At 40.3% G+C, this 20,191-nt stretch overlaps 1 protein-coding gene across 1 annotated transcript; it reads right to left on the bottom strand.

Annotated features, from left to right (window-relative positions):
• Positions 1–862: 862 nt before the first annotated feature.
• tpcn2 (two pore segment channel 2) lies at positions 863–20,128 on the bottom strand. The gene is made up of 25 exons (XM_047581709.1): positions 19,724–20,128; positions 15,224–15,279; positions 14,624–14,700; positions 13,031–13,208; positions 12,837–12,953; positions 11,941–12,047; positions 9,757–9,829; positions 8,334–8,433; positions 8,169–8,234; positions 8,019–8,083; positions 7,190–7,281; positions 7,027–7,108; positions 6,533–6,622; positions 6,315–6,434; positions 6,157–6,216; positions 5,874–6,002; positions 4,513–4,562; positions 4,206–4,305; positions 3,540–3,611; positions 3,115–3,188; positions 2,399–2,504; positions 2,097–2,179; positions 1,917–1,998; positions 1,291–1,382; positions 863–1,177 (listed from the first exon to the last, which is right to left on the bottom strand). Exons 1-25 carry the CDS (start codon positions 19,839–19,841, stop codon positions 1,099–1,101), a joined length of 2,268 nt encoding a protein of 755 aa, XP_047437665.1. The 5' UTR covers positions 19,842–20,128; the 3' UTR covers positions 863–1,098.
• Between the last annotated feature and the right edge of the window lie 63 nt (positions 20,129–20,191).

The raw sequence follows: 20,191 nt of genomic DNA, 5'->3' as shown, positions 1-20,191 counted from the left end.
TGGTGTGAGAGCGGTTGCTGCCAGTTTACTGGCACCAACACATCTATACCGTATGCCGAAGTGTCCTTGAGCAAGACACTGAACCCCCAGTTGCTCCCAGTGCAACTGGCACTGGTGTGTGAATGTGTGTGTGCTTGTGTGAGCGAATGGTTGGATGTGTCTCTGACTGTAAAAGTGCTATGAGTACCTTTGAGTAGGTAGAAAAGCGCTATATAAGAGCAAGACCATTTACCATTTACTTTCAGATTCAATGGTTTCTGTAACTCTTGTGTTACATGAAGTCAAACGGAACGTCAGTGTTCACTGAGAAAGTCCTGAAATCAAACCCTTGTGGATCATTAAAGTCTGTACTGAGATATACACCAAACAGGCATAACATTAGGACCACCATTCTAATATTGTGCAGGTCTCCCCCAAAACAGTTGTGACTCATCAGAGAATGGACATGGCCTTTCTGAGGGTGTCCTGTGGTTCATATGGGTTGAGGGGAGGGGCCTCTGTGGATCATCCCACAGATACTTGATCAGTTTGGTTCTAGTGGATTTGGAAGCCAGTTCAACGCCTTGTGCTGTTCTTCATGTTTTTTGAGTTGTTTCTAAATAGTTTTTTTTTTTGTGTGTCAAGTTGCATCCTGCTGGGGATGGCTGCTGCCATCAAGGAGTGTCATTGCTATGCGGTGGGTGTGCCTGGTCTGGTGTAGGTGGGTGCTACATGTCTAAGTAACATCCACATGAATGCCAGTTCCAAAAGTTTCCCAACAGAACAATGAATTGTCACAAGATGGTTGACGTTATTTACTTCTCCTCTCAGTGGTCATAATGTTATGAATGATGGATGTGGTAAAACAGAGAAACCTTTGGTCATTTTTTTGTAAAACATTTATTTAAAAAAATCTCTTTATTAACAACCATACGTCTTATAATAAAAACATTTCCACAAATAAAATGAATTTGACTGTAACAATATATTAAACCAATAACACGACACACCATGTTTTCTCATTCAGATAACAGAAAGAGTGAGTCTTTTTAGTCTGAGTCCCTTTTTATCCTTTTGTTTAATACATCTTAATGCACTGGTCGATGTCAAGTCCTTGTGTCACCATTCCAGGTGTAAGTGGGGGTGTTGATGTAGTTGACAAAGTAATTCCTCTTCTGTTGGCTCTTGGATCTGCTCTCTGCAGTGAAAGAGGAGGAAAATTACAGATAATGAAAAACAACAGGAGAAGGACTTGCAGAAATGGCTTGACAGCTACATAAGGCTTTCAACAAAACATCAGCGTCAACCTACTTGAACATGAGTTGAACAGAGGTTTCATATCTGATCCTCTCCACATCTGTAACAGAGCAGCTGTGACAGCGGTCCCATTTGTACGTGAAGTTCTGTTAGAAAACAAGAATTGGAGTTCAGAACATTTAACATTTTTTTCCTTAAAGGAGTGGTCCTGCCAGTTTTACTGGACACTAGAGGGAGAAAATAAGCTAACTTGTCATTGGTATGAGCAAGGTAAAACATCTGTAGACTTTGCTGTAAGTGGTGGCTTCAGACATAAAACAAAAATAGTAAATTTACTTCACCATAAGCAACAAACAATGAATTTCCAGATAATATCACTATGTCAAGTGAGCAAGCTCTACTCTCTTGACCACAGAGATCACCATTGACTACATGAGCAACATTCAAAGCTTGCACATTTACTGTGTTGTATAACATTCCCCTCTGAGCTGAAAGGCTGGATGCTGTCAGAGTTAATCCTAAAATTAGAAGTGTTGTCATACTCTCTATGTATGGCTAGTTCGTACGAACGTCGTTTACATCCACTGTTGGCACAGTTGTTTTGAAAAGTAGCTGACTACTGTGAAAACAGTTCCTGTATCCGTATTAGAAGTGGATGTGTCTGTGATGAGTGGACAGACCTCTAGGATGAGCGCCACAAACAAGTTGACCCACATGACAGAGGACGTGAGCCACCAACACACAAAGTAGATCTTGGACCACCTGAGAAACATCAGCATCGTCATCATCACAGTGAGCATTAATTATTATTATTAACCATTAATCAACAGGAACTGCATATTAAATGTATTGTTCCTTACTCGGTGGTGTATCTGCTGTATGCATCCATGAAGGCCTGCCAGTTATTGACTATCATGACATCATACAACAAAATGATGGCTGCCTGGAAAGAGAAGGAGAAGAAAAGACCTTTTTAAATGCATTTATCTGAGATCAGACAATAATAATAAAAGTGTTTTTGTCACAATGATGGGGACAAAACAATCATCTGTGACGAATAATAAACAGAACATATTTCAACACCAGATTATTTTATCGCTGTAAGTTAAAAGTAATAGAAACTGAAGCAAACTATGAAGATCTGACAGCTCTTCTTACTCACACCAAAGTCATCAAAGTTGTTTGGCCAGTATTGTAGCTGTTCATAGGTGCCACACTCCATGCTGAAGTTAGAGGTGATGTTCTCCATTGAAGTATTGGATACCACACTGTGACGCACATACACATAACAATGATACAAAGAATTTGCACATTTTTGATTCTGCTCTCTTTGTAAAATTGACACACACTCACAGGGCCATGTTAAAAACATCCACTCAGTACTGTGGGTGAGTATACTGGAATGGTTCTGGGGCCGGGACACATGGCTTCATTTCTAACTTAAATCCAGGTTCAACATTTACTGAATAGGTTCTTTGTTCACTTTTCTTCCAAATGTTTTTGCATAAACACTCATTGTGGGTCTTCAGTAAAAAGAAGCACTGACTGGACTGATACATGTCCCCTTATATCTTTTGCAGTTAGTCTACAACAACAATGATAAAAGGATGAAAAGATATAGTTCACTTCCATTCAAAGTCACTTTGAGACAAATGCATGTTTCTTTCTTTCAGACTCTTACCAAATACGACTGCACAATACTAATTCGCCCGTCAGTACCAGGTTAATCTTGCATTTGTAACTCTCACAAAACTGATGGATAAAGTAGGTAGAATGTGAGATGCACACAAATGGTTCAGACCGCCACTCAGAACTGGAAAGAGCTTTGTTGTGTTTGCTTTCTATCTGTTGTGTTTCTTAGTGGAGAAGATGTCATACCTCATCTCCGGAGGAGGTTTAATTGCCCCTTCAAACAGCCAGATGCCAAAAACAGCAAACACGTAATACACCACCTGCACAGAGGGACACATTATTTTGCATGTCGCTATAATATTTCTGTAAACTATTTCATAGGAATTCAGAAATTTACAAGACGTGTGCATATGTTGTTGTACAGCACATTTTCGCATTGTGGAGACATTTTGTCCAGTTCTCACTTCTTTTTGAAGCCGTTTGAGGGTTTTAGGATAAAGGTTACAATGAGGTAATGTTTAAGATTAGGGTGTGATAGGTATGGGTTATCCAAACTTATGTGTGTGTCCACAGTTTGGACTTATCTGACAGATGGGGCATTTCGACGATGTATTTAGAAAACTAAAGAGCACATCAGGATCAGCTGGGTGAAACAAAGCTTTGTCACTTACCACCAGTATCCCTGCAAATGCTCTGAGGTTTTTCACCAGGTCCAACAGTGTGCTTGCAACCAAAGCCATAAGCTGAAGATGAAAATATGGAAGATAAGTTGACAAAACACACGTCCTAAAACATGATTGAGATCTCGTGACTCTGCCTTAACCATTCAAGACACAACACCAGCAGGATGAATGGAAAGGAAATGTTAGTTTAACCTCAAAGTTAAGTACAACTCTAAAATATCAAGATTTTTCCAAATAACTTCCAATTCCAATGCAATTCCAAATATTCTTCCAATTCTTCCAATTAATTCATGTAATTGTTTATCTCCTGTGTGTGTTTGTTTAATATTATCCCCTGAGGGAGGCTTAGTGAACATTCACCATATAAAGTCAAGTTACAGGAGCTTTATTCTTAGCCCTTCCCTGACGTACAGCATTCATCAATCAAATTCATTTTAATAAACAAGACTGTTTTTCTGGGCACCTGCTGGTACTTATTACTCATTCCCTTTTGTTGGTTTATTCTTGTGTGTGTATATAGGGGTGTACCCTCTCTCTTTTACTCCTTTGTGTACATATCCTCCCTTCCAGACTCAATACACACACACAGATAACTATCCCTGGATTACTGCTGATGCAGGATGAAAGTCTACATAAGCAGTGACTGCTGTTTACCTTGATGTCTGGGATGATGCGCAGGAAGCGGAACACAATCAGCAAGTTGACCAAGCGAACCATCTCCCATAGAGACATTATATTATGGGAGGAGGGGTCCCTGTTGACACATCCATGTTTCATCAGTTTTAGTCGATGTTTTCAACCAGACTCGACTCTCACTAGCTGTGAGATGTTATTTTTTTTCAGGTGTTTAACTTAAAACATGCTTCCATCCTCTTTGTATTCAATTCATTCAACTCAAGAATAATAAATAAAAATTGATGTTGAACGTACAAACATTTAAAATGAGTCAAAGAAAACCCACCTCTGAGAATAAGGAAGCCTGTAGATGATAAATGTAGTGATCTGCAGGGTCTAATGGGGGTAAAACAAAAACATGACAACGGTGACACATTACATTTCATTTACATTTGTGCAGTGGAAATAAAAAAAAATGTGAATAAGAATATTATAGAAGAATTTTCTACAATAATCAGCTGGTAGTATCAAGCTGTGTCTCTATCTATGTGAGACACATGCACCAAACAAGATAGACTGCCTAAAGGATGCAGACAGTAAATGAAACACCCTCTTCTCCCTATGTAGTTATTTTGGTTGCTTCCATCATACCATTTTGCAATGGATATTGATAGTTTTGAATAAAAACATATATTACAGATTATTTCCCTGCAATGACATTTGTGTCGTGTTGTGTAATTTAGTTTGTGTTGCTCTGGCTGGAGAAAACCCAAAGGTACTTTGCCTTTCTTGGGCATTCTGTAGTTGTGAAATAAAAATCTGAATCAACACGGAATCCAGGTTTTGGTGCACCAGCGGGGATAAAGGCAGTCCAGCCTCTGTCTCCTAAAATCTGTCAAAATTTGCCATTCTCACAGTTCCAGTTCGACAACAACACTGTTACCCAGAGGGCTCACACTATACACAAATTCTCTGACAGCCTATTCATCAATGGGCCTCACCTTCCCCTAACCCCCATTCCCGGTGAAGCCCCGGGGCTAGCCCCTCCTCCTCTGTCTGGCCCTTTCAAAATTCTCACTGCCTGTCACTCGTGTACGATCCACTATCTGACACAGCCACTGTCAGCTCTCAACAACTCTGGCCCAAAATAATACAAATCATTCTCCTCTGTCTATGTTGTGCATTTGGGTCCAAAGCCTTTCACACCCAAAACAATAATACGAACAAGCCAGACTGCTTTTGCCCCTATCCTAGAACAAAAACGAGGGCAGCACTCAAGTAGCACTGTGAAGAGACTGAAGATATTTTTCCATAAGCAGGTATTTAATGACCAAAGGGCAAATATTTCTGCCCCAAAATTTGAGGCTGTAAAATTGTTTTAGCCTTAGACATACTGTAAGGCCGGCATCGGTCTTAACTCTCATAGTAAACCATAAACTTTTGCACTCTTTCTTTAATAATCTGAAATGAGTAAAACAAAGACTTGTCCTGAAGAACTACAGTTGGTTAATCAGACATGATGTGGTATCATGGGATGTCAGTTCAAAACATGAAACTATCAACTCACAGACTCAGTGATGGTGTAAGGTAACACAAAAGTATCTTTTATAAACCTGTCCCTCGGTGTCATCTTTTCGTATTTGACTAAACTGCAGCTGTAATGTTAAATAAGAAAATAATGACAGTGTGTATTTAGGGGAGTGTTACCAATAACACGATGGTGAGAAAGCCATCAAAGACGTTGTTCCTGTAGGACAGGTACCCTTTCCAGCCGAAGGCAAAGATCTTCGCACACATTTCAAACAAGTAGTAGAAGATGAAGCACAAGTTGATGATCTGATAGTGGGACAATGAAAGGACAGAAACAGTTAAATTCTGTGGTAGTTGATGTTCAGTTAAAAAAAGAATGTATACGTATGTTTTATATAAAAAAAATAAATAGGTTTGTGTGCAAGCACTTAAAATGCAATAATGTTGTGACTGTGTGCACCTCCAAGATGAAGTTGTCTCTCTCTGCTGTAGACTTTTCAGAATTCAACACCAGGACAGTCTGAAAGACACAAAAATATTTGATGTACCAACCAGCTAACACGCTACCAACCAGACCGGCTTGGTCATTGTGTGTGTTTGTGTGACAGTGCGACTTACACATATGCACACGACATTGGCCAGGGCCACCGCGTTGCCAAGTACAATGATAAAGTAGTGGCTGAAGATCATCTGGAGTCTCTGCAGAACTGGAGAGCTGTACTGAGGGAGGGGAGGGTGCTGGGGAGGAAACACAGAAAGAGAGACACAGAAGAGAAATGTAAACCTGAAGGAGTCTTCAGATTCAGTCAGCGTGGCCCGTGTGTGCACAGTTCTACCTCCTTGATGCGATCTTTGTCCAGTTCATCAAAAATCTTCTTGAACTGGTCTCGATCCATGTAGCCAACATCTGCATACTGCCGTGTCATCTGACATGTTGCAAGCGCAGGGGAGAGTTGTAGTGAAAAGAGAAAAAAGGAGAGCAGGATTTAGCGTTCAAACTCCGAAATAAAAATCCTGCACTTGAAAAAAGCCACTTTAGAAAAGCCACAATAAATATTTCCAAAATTAAACTCTGTAAAATTATGTTCTTTCAGTAAAAATGATTAGGAAAACATTCTATGCATTATGCTTTTACAAGTACAAGTGAAGTTTGATGAATGAAGATAGTAAGGACAGACAGAATTAGGTGATTTAGAAACAATGCACACAATAATAGCTCAAATCTAGCACCATTGTGTAAATCCTGACAGTGACTATGAGGCAGCAGGATCCTAACCTGAAGCAGTAAAACAGATACTCGTTAGTTGTGTGCTGTGGTGTAGGATCTGACCGTGGTGATGGCCGCTCTATAGTAGCTTTTCATCCCAACTCTGGACAACATCTCCAGGACTGCGTCAACATGCACACGCTCCCTTACAGAGAAAGCAAAACTGAGTGTGTGTGTGTGTTTCTGTGTGTGTATTTGTGTGTGGTTGTATGTATGTGAATCTTACTGAACACCATGTTGTCCCCCGTGACAACTGAGGACATGGAAAGCTGCTCGGATCGCCAGCTGTCTTCTCATGATGGATGTTTGGACCGACATCTGGACAAGAGCACGAAACAAAAAGATTTATTGCAATATCTTAATTCTGTCTGTAATGTCTCAATCAGCAGAATCCAGCATTTGAAATCAGAAATTATAGCATATATATATATATAAAATGCACATCATTGAAATGTTACATATTCACATAGGACTTGATTCTTATAAGTTTTTCTTAAATGCTATTATGACTTCCACAAAATGCAACAGTGTGCTGTTTGGTTTAAGAGTTCAAGAGTTACTTCTGGAGACTTTGGGTGTCATTAGCTATATAAACCGATCAGGCATAGCATTATAACCACCTACCTAATACTGTGTACATCTTCCTTGTGCCTCTAAGTAACATCCACATGAAAACCAGGTCTAAAGGTTTCCCAGGAAAACATTTAATCGCCACAAGATGGTAAATGTTATTTACTTTTCCCATCAGTGGTTTTAATGTTGTGGCTGATCGGTGTATATTAGTCACTGCTGCTGTTTTTCCCATTCCAACATGTGTCATAGTTCTAGTGACACGCCTGCTTTTCCAGTTGGAAACAGTGGAGTAACAACAGTCAGGGTTTGGAGAGAAAAAAATACATGTGATACACGTTAATGGTGTCTGACACATCCAACTAATATGTAACATGATAGAATTCAAACACAACACTAGCCACCACTGCAAGATTGAGGAGCTAAACTGCACCTTCTGTAGATAAAAACAGTCAGTATGATGGCATACAGTAAGAGTGACTCACCAGTAAATATCCCCTGAACTGGTTATAGATGATGGCTGTCAGTAGGTTCATCAGACAGTAGGTTCCTGTCAGGAAACAGACAAATACAAATGCATTTATAATCTACTACAAAATGACTTAATAATCACTTGCAAAATAAATGCCTCTTACCAATAACGCTGAAGGTGATGAAGAAAATAGAGTAGGCTCTGTTTAGGGAGTAGGCAGGGATCATCACTGGAACAGAACAGAAGATGATGATGTTGACTTTCCACAACAGTAACAACAGTAACGGTATGTGAGCACAGCTCGTTCATCATGTGATTGATTGTGTACCATCCGGGTTGTTGGCTGTGGTGAGCAGCACCAGCAGAGAGGTGAGGGAGCTGCCCAGGTCTCTGAAATGTAACTCCCACTCCTCATTCTTGTTCGGATCCTGAAGAGCCACACACAGTGACAGATGAGGGAACTGGAGCTTGACATTGTTCAAAACTGAATCTCTTTAGAACTTTTGATGAAAGAAGAAGGGCGTATTCACAAAAGTAAAATATGTTCCTGGGGTTCCTGTCCATATTCTAAACGACACAAGATTGTATTCCATTGCATGAAATTCAAATTTAAGGTAAACAAATATTCATTTGTGCGTATGCTGTTACATGCCAGACAGGCAGGGGCAACGTATGTTTGTCTTCTTTCTATCTCTCCCTCCTGTTTGTTTTGTGGGTGTCGGTTGAGTCTGTGTTGATGCTGCTAATTAGTTGATTCGGCCTCAGACCAACCACAGCCCCGGGCTCTAATGAAAAGGGGCCTAGCTGGAGGACCCAGTCTCGGTTGATTACTCTGCTGCTTGTTGTTATCCTGCCTGTGTGGACCTTGAGCCGAGTGGAACTGTGTGTTCTCTAGGTAACCTTTTCCTTATACAGTGCTTTCATTCATTTGGCACAACAGCATGGCCCCATCCTCCTCCACAGGGTGTATGTTTAAACCCTTCTCCGTTACATTTTGCTGCTGAAATAAATCAATTTAAGTTTTCTTTCTATTTTGACTCTATGTCAAATGCAAGAGCTCCTTTTAAATGATTCACCACAGCAGTGTACACAGCACACAAGCGTTTGTTCTTAATTCGCAGTATTCACTATAACTGTCTTGTAAAGCTTGCCGCACATTGTTTTAATCCCTCCTTTATCTATCCTTTTTTATCAGTGTTAGCTCTGTGATAGACTGGCGACCTGTCCAGGGTGTAACCCACCACTTGCCCAGTGTCAACAAGGATAGGCTCCAGCTACCCCATGACTGTAGTTTTCAATAAAACTTTATTTAAACCCGAGGAACGGGGGTCTTTGTTGGGGACTATTTTCAGCTGTGGGTTAAAAGACATTTGATACCCAGCAGGGTGTGTGCAGGATGATATAATCGGCTGAGTATCCTGTGGGATTACAGATGCCATAATGTTTTAGCTGATGACAGAATCTGAGTTAGGTTTGGACTGGACCTTTGCTTTTCTTTTTCCAATGGTGCGAGTGTCTTATCTATGTGTTTGTTATGATGTGCAAAGGGAGCATAATGACCACAGAAAGCAGAATTATATTTACACATATTATTTCGCAATGCATCTTGTTTGTGCAAGTCTATGACATTATTCGTAGACACCATGGGAGCTAACACTGTACAGTATGTCTGCACACACAAGACTGAGCATGTAATTATTATAGTACAGTACACTCAGCAGAGTCATGTGATCCCAAAGGCCGGAGCTCACCTCAGTTTTAGCAAACAGCAGCATTCCAATCATAGTGAAGAGACATAGGTGGAGCGCCAGCAGCAGGATGACACTGAAAAGACAGGAGAACACACACATGCTCAGGGTGGCGGTGTAAAAGTCCTGACAGAAGGATAACTGTCATATCATTAAGATGTCATTAATTCAGACTGGAATGTCTGGGTCTCCTTTCTATAATGCTGCTTGGCATGGAACACTTTGTAAAACTCATCAGTCTACTGCTTTTAGAAAACAGCTGTACTGTCCCATTCAGATGCACCCAAACTGCACAATTCACCTTTTTTTTTTCAGAGCCTAAAACCTCTCTTGAAACATGTCATGGTCATATGGAGATTTGGTTTGTTCAGTTTCCATCTGTTTCATTGGAGGTTTATAGCAAAACCACTGGAGGTTTGTCTAACCTCAGCAATTCTATATGCATGGTGTTAAATGTCACTGAGGCTGAACTGTCCCCTGGACAAATAATAATAAAAAAACATCTCTACCACCAAATTGACCCCTCCTGCCTACATCTACACCTCCTACATCATTTCATTATTATGTTTGGGAATAAAGCAGTGGTAGTAGAGTCAGAGAATATCATCATCATTGCATGGTAACATTTTAGCAAAGCAGGAACTTGTTCAGAGAAGTGAGAGTGAGCAGGAACCACTGGTGAGTTTTTTTATTTGATGATTACAGAAATGAAAATAAGCAAGTGTGAGTCTCACTAGCATTTCAGTGTATATACTGACATAATTAATTACACAATGGTGAGCTCATTGTTCCAGAGCTGTTTGGTTTAATATTTAGCACTGTGATCAGTGACGTGCTACTAGCAGCTAGTTGAGAGGGAGAGAGAGACCAGTGTGATGATCAGTTAAGTAGAGCAGAGCTGGGTGAGCATTATAAACTGTGAATATAGCTTTAGTGTATATTATGATATACTTTGCAATGAAAATAGATAATGCAGTCATCTGTCCAAAGCTAATTTCCTGAATTTTGTGAAGGTTAGATACATTTAGGCTAGCTAATTTTAGAGACATGAATGAGCTGTAATTTATTCCACGGAGCAGTAAATGTGTCTCAGACCTTTTCAACAGCTATGGCTTAAGCTTTGATATTGTTTAATTTTAATGTAATTTATTTTGTTGCTGTTGAAAACATCATTCAAGAATGCACATTGTTGGTTTCTCTATAAGACTCTTCTTGAATTGTTGATTTTTTAAAATGTGTGTTGAGTAAATGACATTTATAACAATGCATTATGTGGCCATATTTTAAATTCTTCAGTCAGCTTTTGGAATTTGTCCCTTTGTGGAATCTGTGTTGTAGTTTTTTTTAATTCTCACTTCCTTGATTCCATCCATGACCCTGTCATCACAGAAACTATCGGGCCCTATCTTACAGTTTTTCTCTGCTGGTTTGGCTCATTTCTTGAAACAGAATTGCATTTCTCATTGATTTCATCACATTGCAAATGTCTTAGTACATCTTTGCAAATGATTAAGTACAGCTAGCCTGTACAGGCTGCATATAATTTTCCTTGTTTTTATTTATGTGTTTGTTTAACAGTATATTATGCTTTATACATTTTCTTTTTACTCTGATGTAGAGGTTACTTTATGTGTGTGAATAAAAATGGCTACCTTGTTCCCTGTGTGATTTTATCACAGAGCCCTCTTGGGTGAACAAAATACATTAAACTCCAGAAGACTATTAGGACCAAGAAATACTATGACACATTACTGTTGTGATGACTTTTATGTTTGGGCCCTTTGTTGACCTATATCTTTATACTATATCTCAGAGAACCAGTTTGGATTATCTGGTGCTAATATGGTGTTAAAATACTACTTAACTGAAAATCTGTGTGTGTTCTTCACAGTCCAAAGTTGTAATCCACACAGTTCTCGTGGATGCTGATCCTAGCAGCAAGCTAACCTGAGTAGTCTGTCTAGTTAGTATGTTTTAAGGCTATATAATGTGCCATTTGTATAATATGCAAAACGTGTCTAAAGTGCCCTCTACAGTGGTGAGGACGCGCTATATGTGCCCTTTTTTTTTCTTTCCGCCCCTGCCCTTCAAAAGGTCTGTGCATGCCACTGACTGCGATACAATTATTTCTACACTCTTTTCTAGTAAATATTGTTATGATGCCAAACAGTGAGAGCATTCAGGTACCTGGCAATTTCTGGCAGAGTCCTCTTGATGCATTTGAGTGTCTTTTTCATCAGAGAAGAGTTTTGCAGGAGAAAGAATGGCCGGAAGAGCCGTCGCACTCTCAGTTTCTAATTAGTAAAGAAAAAGGGAAGGTCACAATTGTGAATATTAGGTCCCATTTGAATCTATATGAGTCTTTGAATCCACAATACCTTTCTTAAATGCAGAGTAAGCTTGAAGTTATGCAAGGTAATACAGTACATGTAAATGGAACAACAGTTTTCTTGCTATGATCACTTAAGCTGGACTGGGGTGAATACCTGTGTCAGCATAACAGGAAATAGTTTAGACCTAAATAACCATATAGCAAGATTTTCCAGCACTTAAAATGAGCTCTATAATACAAGCAGTGCAATGTATGATATTAAATTCAGTATTGAGCAATGACCCAAAGAGATTTGTTGAAACCACCATTCATAGAAAGTTCTTGTGTCAGACTGACTGGTCTCATAATTTACTGCTGAGATGACTAGTTGGTCTTGTTCAGACAGTGGGTCGCCAAACCAGAAAATCATTGGTAGATGTGACATGCAAGCTGACATTTAAATAGTTTGGACTATGAGGAAATGGGGAATTGAAATTGGAATGAGGGAAGAACATGGATGGTAATGTTGGTCTCAGTCAGTTGATTTGGTCCAGGCTAATATATCTTAACACCTGTCGGATGAACTGAGATAAGATATCATATAAACATTCATAGCGCCCATGGATGGATATTCATTTGCTCTCCACCACCAGCCACCAGCAAAGGTTCATTCACTTCTATTAAATGGTGCTCTTTATTATGAGGTCAACATTTACGGCTGTTAAATTATGCAACCCTGTGCAATAATGGTTTAAAGAAGCTTGTGCCTCACCTCATCACACACCATACTGATGGACAACACCCAGTCGATGACGGAGACTGTAATGACTACAGTGTAGCCAATCAGCCATTTGCTCTTCTTGAATTCTTCCCAGCCAATCAAGTAGCTCTGAGGACAGACCAGATGAAGTGAAGCAGTGGAGCAAATGGACAAATAATCAGCTGGGTATACCTGCCTAAGCTTACCTTGACAGCAAGATCACAAGTGAAGATGATCAGACAGACCATCTCAATGGCCTCGGTGAGCCCACAAGGAGGCTGCCAGGGTGAAGAGCGATAACGAGGGTCTGAGGAGATGGACATGGAGGATGGACGCTCCACAAATGCCAGCAGCAACACCAACGCAATGGTCAGGCCCAAGCCCCTGAGGCAGATGAAGGCAGAGGTGTAGGTGGGTAAATGGATGTAGGTATGTTAGCAAAAACATCTTGAGTGCGGTCCTCACTTGTGATGCAAGATGAAGTAAGAATATCGTAATCAGTCCTAGACGTATCATGTATCGCCTTTCTTCATCTGTCTCCCCACATGACCAGGGTTCTGCTCAAGGTTTCTATTTTTAAAAAAGTATTTAGCACTTGCCAACATAGCTCTTGTCCTTCCACTTGAAGTTCAACTTCTGTGTTCTCTGTCAATAACAGTCTCTAGATGTCTCTAGATGCTTTATTAAACCCACAGTCTGAAATCCCAAAGTAAGCATTAATGACCACGACAAAGAAAACCTTTCTTACCACAAAATATGCCACTGTGCTTTTCTGTTACGTTACAAAAAAATAATAATAAAGTGTTCATAGCTTCTGTTAAGATTAATCTAGGTTATATTTTGTACATCGCAAAAACATTTAACATGCATTTGCATTTGACAATACAGTCTGCATGTATTTTGTGGACTTGGAGAAGCCTTATATCCATGTTCCCTGGGGAACTCTGTGGGGGGTACTGAGGGTGTATGAGGTACTGGGGCAGTGGCCACCTGCCATTTGGTCCATCTATAGCCAAAGTGTGAACAGTGTCCATACCCTGTGCCCCCTTTGCCTTGTGTCATTTTTAGGCAGAAATCTAAATAATTCAAGCGGCACTGTACATGTGTGATTCACCTGCTCTGCTTCAAAAGGTTGTATCAGAGACCTCTACTTCTTACAGTTTGAAAACCAACAATGAGACACACACTGAATATAGCATGGTCATATCATTTACTATGTTTACATGCAGGAACAATGGGCCTCACACAAAAATGCTTTCCTATTGTTCTCTTCCATAGGTTTATTCTTATAGCTAAGATGAAAAGACGAATATCCTAAGTGAGTGGGATTCAGGAAACATGCGCTGACAGCCAATTCTGTTTTTACTACCTACGTACGTGGATGAATCATGTTTGATCTTGCAATGGACCAACAATTTACATAAGGAAACACCCAGTTGCGTGCAAACCACAACACACTGCTCTCCGTAACAGAACCGAAAATGCTCTTACTTAAGAGCAAACCAGAAGCATCCATTTATTAATGAATGTCACAAAAGTACTTAATTTTCACATTATGTAACATAATGAAATTTGGATCAAATTTACAAACTGTTTGTGTCTGAGGTCCTTTAAAGATCCTTTAAAGTGGCACAGCTCTTTAAATCTACAATATACTGCTGTGCTTTTTCTGAAGTTCCTACATGTAAAGTTGTTTCCAGTCCCAGCACACATATGGCACTACAACATCTCCTCAATATTCATTTTCAGCCATACATAAAGCTTGAGACCGAGGCAGCTGCTGGAGTGTGTGAACTTACCACTGACATATCCTGGAATAGTACCATCGATACAGGCGGAGTGAGTTGGCATCCACCCGGTGATTGATAGAACGGTACTGTAGATAAGGAGGTAGACGGTATTATCATATTGACAAAAGCACTGAAAAGAGACAATACAGTAAAACAGGAAGGCAAAATGCATTAACTATGAAATGCCAAAGAAAACAGCATGCTTAAAATCTATATTTACTCCGTCTCTCTAAGAGAATGTAAGGACATACACCAGAATAAGGAAGTGGTAATCAGATGTTCTCTCTCTGCCACCTGCGCTGTCATTTTCCCAAATTCCCAAAAGTGTTTACTTCACTCAAGTTAACTGGGATATTTTTTAACTAATAGAGGAAACACGTACTACATTTTTATTGACACACTCACGGTAAGAGCAAAATTCTGTTATCAGTTATAAATCAACAATATGCTCCAACAATAATAATGTGTCAAAGTGTGTAAACAGTAAAAAGAAATATGAGGGAGAAGGGCGTCTCTGAGGTCAGTCCGCATGACAATACGGCAACGGATTTAGTTAATACTTTCACATCACACATTTAAAACAAAGTACTGTTATCTCACTGTGCTCACCTGAATGGCGTCTTCAATGAACACAACAGCTTGCTGGATGTAGAAGTCCTCCTGATCTGTGTGAGAAAGCACCATGACTATCTGAACTTCTTAAACATTCAGAAGCAGAGCTTACAAAGAGTTAACATGTATCTCCCTGTATCCCCATGTGTAGTTCCAGTCAATGAAAAACTTAGCATGCTTTCGGAACAACAGAACCGAAACAATGTCTTCTACAAAAACAGACCAGCGTTGTTGTCTGTAGAACTGGTTGGACTGGGAACTGGGAAGGTTTGTTTTATCTTGAGGCAATGGGATAAAACAGTAGTAAAAACAAAGAAGTGAGACCAGCAACCCTGGTGGGTCGGACAATGGCCATCCTCCCTAAATTCTTCTCTGTTTCAACAAATTCTCATGCTTCACATTATGTGGCAAATTAGATAAAATAATATCCAAACATTTTTGGGGGTAAAAAAATGACAGTTATTTTGTGGTCTCGCAAGAATCATGGTGGATTAGCACTCCCTAATCTGAAACAGTACTATTGGCTACTGTTTCTCTAGTCATTTGGGTGTATCTACAAAAAGCAGGTTTACCTACACGCTGAAATCCATTTAGTGTCATTTAGTGTCTCTCTTTGATGGAAACCACTAGACTAAGAATTAGGAGGAACCTTAGATTGTAGGGAGTTTTCACAGTGTTTTTTTTTTCAAGCTTAGCATGACAGTATCATCTGCATCAGTGAGTTGTGAGTTTCAATATTAAAATCAGGAGTAGGATCGGGAGGAGAATCAGGAGAAGTTAATAACATTGACCATCATGTGACAATTCAATGTTCTGCTGGGAAACGTCTGGACCTGGTATGATGTGGATGTTACTTAGACATGTATCACCCATCTAGACAAGACCAGACACCCCCACCCCATAGCAATGACTACCTTGACGGTAGCAGCCATCCACAGCAGGATGCAGCCTGACACACAGACACACACACACAAAAAAAGGACATAAATATCACCTGTCAAACTCTCAGCTCTGCTCTTGCTTTTTTCCATATTAGACATTTTTGTTAAAAAATTGGTCCTAATCAAAGGAAATGCATCTCTAAATTGTGCAGATCTTTGCGGTCAGCCACCTTCAGGTCTCTTATATCAATTAGGAGTATGTGGGGGGACGAGTTAAATACAAAACTTTCAGACCAGCAATGGTATACTGTTTTAAATCTAGTCCACTCTTCTTGTATATGTGCTCCACATGTCTTAATCCAGTTCTCCCTAGCAGCCCCCCTGCATATGTCTTATGTCCCTGTTTGGCTCTGACCTGAAAATGGATGGGAAGGGACAAGAGGGTTATTTATAGCTGTATAATTGTCAGTCTGTTTATATGAAGTGTGGGAAATGATAAACTAAATAAATAATAAAAAAATAATAATAATAATAATCAGAAAGACAGCAAACAGGGTTAGAAATTCACATCTTCAGACTTCACAGCCCCTCATGACATCACGCCACAACATTAGTACGCTGCAACTTATATGTAAAGTGGTGTCTGATTTGGGGTTTATTAAAAGTTACATTTTGCTAAATAACTGAGACATAATGTCTCTTCAGACAGAATAATAAGATAGTCAATCTGGTACCATGTCAGAGGGCGTTCAGTTTAGGAAGAATGAAATAATTTGCAGAGGTTTCCATGGAGGAGCTTGTTGAGTTGATATCGGTTAAAACATAAGGCCATCAAATGAAAAAAAGAAAACATCTACCATATATTTGTTAATAGCCATCAGGTGATTGTGTGTAATGATTGCCTATTCTATCCAGCAGAAACACAGTTACAGACATGATGATTCAAGTACTTATTTCCACACACACATACACATTTGGTGTTGCTGACTCATTCTAGGATGTGTCATGGAGGTGGTGGTGGGTGCCACTGACAGGCTAACACATAAAACGGCTGCAGCGCTGCTGAAAGTCTCACCGCGACACACCATAGCTGACATGTGTGAGCAACGCTTCTCACACTGCAGCATTAATGTGACCGGACGAAAGTGCCTCTAGACGAAAAGCGGCACCCTGATTTTCCACCTTAATGCCACTGACATTAACTGCCTGTGAAGCCACGCTAGTAATAAAGTAATTCATATTTTTCTGTTGTATGTATTTGAATGACAAACAATACACATAACATTGACTGACTTCACAAAAATAGCAAAAGACACCCCGAAATCAAATCAAAGTTTCCTCAGCTTGCATCACTGATGGATATTAAGACCAGCATTTCTATGGTGGCACAGGTCTGTGTGACGTCCCCGTGCCTCTAGGGGGTTTGTCCAGGTGTTCCTGCTTCTGTCCAGCTTCCAAAGAAGTGCAGAGAGGTTCAATACTGATTCTAAACTGGCTATAGGTGCACAAGAGAGGGGGAATGGTTGTTTGTCTGTGTTAACTATGTGATAAACTGACATCCTGTCTAGGGGGTAACCAGTCTCTCACCCAGTGAGAGCTGCTATATGCTCCAGCTACATGTGACCCTCTACAGAATAAGTAGTCAGAGATGATGGATGGATGGATGTTTAGCTTGAGGATTTTAAGCTGACAACCAGTCACATAGTTATTGGTTTATTATTATTATTTAGTAAACTAACTTTGAGTAATTATTTTTGACAATGTAATTGTCCAGTTTTATATATAGTATATCCATTCTATCCATATCAACTTAATCTTATCAGCCAGTAACTACAACTAATCTGTTTTCAAAAGAAAGAGCAGAAAACAAGATGACATGTGGATCATGTGTTTATTTATCTATGTCTAAGTTAGAGTAAGAAAGGGCATTTGAAAGTCATTTGTATGTGTGGAGGGAAGCAAACTGTGTCCATAGTGATATAACGTGATGTATAAAGCAAGAAGTTCCATTAATAACTCATTAATATAGCTGCCTGTTTATCTATTCAATCAAATGAGGCCATATTACACATCTGTGAGTTGCAAAAGTTAGTATGCCTCTACAATTACAAGTTCATCTCCAGACCAAATTAGAGTCCATCTGTTCAGAACCATCGGGAGAACACTGAACCACCGTGGCGTGCACGGCTGAGTGGCAGGAACACTCATTGTTTGCCAAAAGTCACTGTTTGCCAAAAAGAACATTTCTGCTCATCTGCACTTTACTAAACATCACATGGACAAGCTAGAAGACCGCTGGAAATAATCGTGGGTGTTTTTTGGACGGATGGGACCGTTAAATGAGAGGTGTATGCTAAAAACGTAGAGCACTCCTGCCTAAGCATGTGTGATGCTCTTTGTCAGTGTAACTCTGTAAAACACACGGAAATTGAGTTGAATCAGATCATCTACTTTATTCAATGCCTGTTTGATGACTAGAAACCTAATTTATTTTCTCTCTCTATCCCTGCATTGGTATGTACAGTGAACAGATGTATGCACAGTATATGACAGATATATAGGTGTCAAATATGTATCATCCTGTCCCGCTCTCTCTCCACTGTCCTTTCTGTCTCTACCCGGCTGGCCTCAACCTGATGGGCTCCTCCATATGACCTGGGTTATCCTCCAGGTTTTTTCCTGTTTAAAGGGAGGTGTCTTTGTCACTGTTGCATTAGAGCTTGAATTGGAAGTTTTAGGCTCTAGTTTCTAGAAAGCATCTTGAGACACTTTGTATTATGGGCGGTGTATAAATGAACTGAGTCGAAATAAAAATGTCCACAGAGGGACTCCTCTCTTAAAAGTCGTAGCTTTAGGAAAAGTGAAATGGCAGAAACTTGTTGAGCGTCTTTAATAGAAGATAAACCAGTTGTTTCTTTTCACATTAATTTTAACCAAGGTGAAGGTTAGTATTGAGTTCAGGTGTAATTGGCATAGATTTGTTAACCCCATATGACTTAAAGAGTAGCCTTTCTATGTAGATTGTCCGTGTGAACTTTTATAACGTAATATGAAGTCTTTTATGACTGTTCACGTGAGTGTCTTTTCTCAAACTCATTTAACTTAACTCAGCTACATTTCTGAAGTCATAAGATGACTCTGGACAAGTAATGAACCTGGGTGCAGTCTGCAAACATCATAGGGCTGTAAAGGAATGATCTAAAATTATTTACAATGCACTGACTACGTCTGATTTTACAGAGATGAAACAGTGTAATCCACTGCTGCGTTGTGTTCATGTCTTTACTTGATGGCATTTGTTAATAACGGGCAAATGGCCTTTTGTACTCTGTTAAATTCATGTGACAGCAGTAGTTCCAGGTAACTTGTTCAGATTTTACAAAGCACACCGACCGTGTTCATAATTCCAGGTCGTGTTGGGATCTATCACTAGTCCCAGGTAGCTACACCTTGCCCTACAGAACAGTATTTAGAGGCCGTGAATCCTCTAACGTCAAACTCTGGGTGTGATTCAACAGTCGTGCTGAGTTTTTAAGGTTTCTGAGTTAAAACTCTTGCTGTAAACTTTCCCCCCAATTTCGCCGAGGAGACGTGAATGAGCACCGAGCCGGCTCACCTGCGTTCCCGGTAACGCTGCACAGCTCCCGGTCGACAGAGTGCGTCCGCGACTTGTCCGACCCAGAGCCATAGTCCCCGGAGGCTGTGCTCGCGGGCAGCAGACTGTCCGTTTCCATCCAGGAGCTCCACGACTCGGGTGAGTAGCCACTCCTCCGCGGCCAAAGTGAAAGCAGCGGGCCCGGACCGGGTCAGTCAGCCACAGAGGAGCCGAGTTCAGTTCTGAAGAGTCGAGTCGGTCTGTAACCTACCGTCTCCAACGGCACAACGCGTCTCATACGCATACCAGAAAGGCAGAGGGGGACTATGTTTTTAGGAAGTCGCTGCTCCGAGCTGCTCCTCCCTCCCTTTCCCCATAAGTATCACTTTACACTGGCTTTAAAAGCAGACTCTGCAGAGCATGAATCACATGAACGAACACTCCTGTAAGAGAACCAGGCGCTTGCAAAACAGAGCAGCGAAAAGGAAA

Source organism: Mugil cephalus, chromosome 3 (genome assembly GCF_022458985.1).
Source record: "Mugil cephalus isolate CIBA_MC_2020 chromosome 3, CIBA_Mcephalus_1.1, whole genome shotgun sequence".
NCBI lineage: Eukaryota > Metazoa > Chordata > Actinopteri > Mugiliformes > Mugilidae > Mugil > Mugil cephalus.
This window is presented reverse-complemented; position numbering and strand designations above follow the sequence as displayed.

Coding starts and splice junctions, on each gene's coding strand:
- tpcn2 (XM_047581709.1), bottom strand. CDS start 19,841: ATGGAAACGGACAGTCTGCTGCCCGCGAGCACAGCCTCCGGGGACTAT. Junction 8,434..9,756: donor TGCTGTTTGCTAAAACTGAG/GTGAGCTCCGGC, acceptor GTGGCTCTTCAG/GATCCGAACAAGAATGAGGA. Junction 1,999..2,096: donor TACAGCAGATACACCACCGA/GTAAGGAACAAT, acceptor GATGTTTCTCAG/GTGGTCCAAGATCTACTTTG.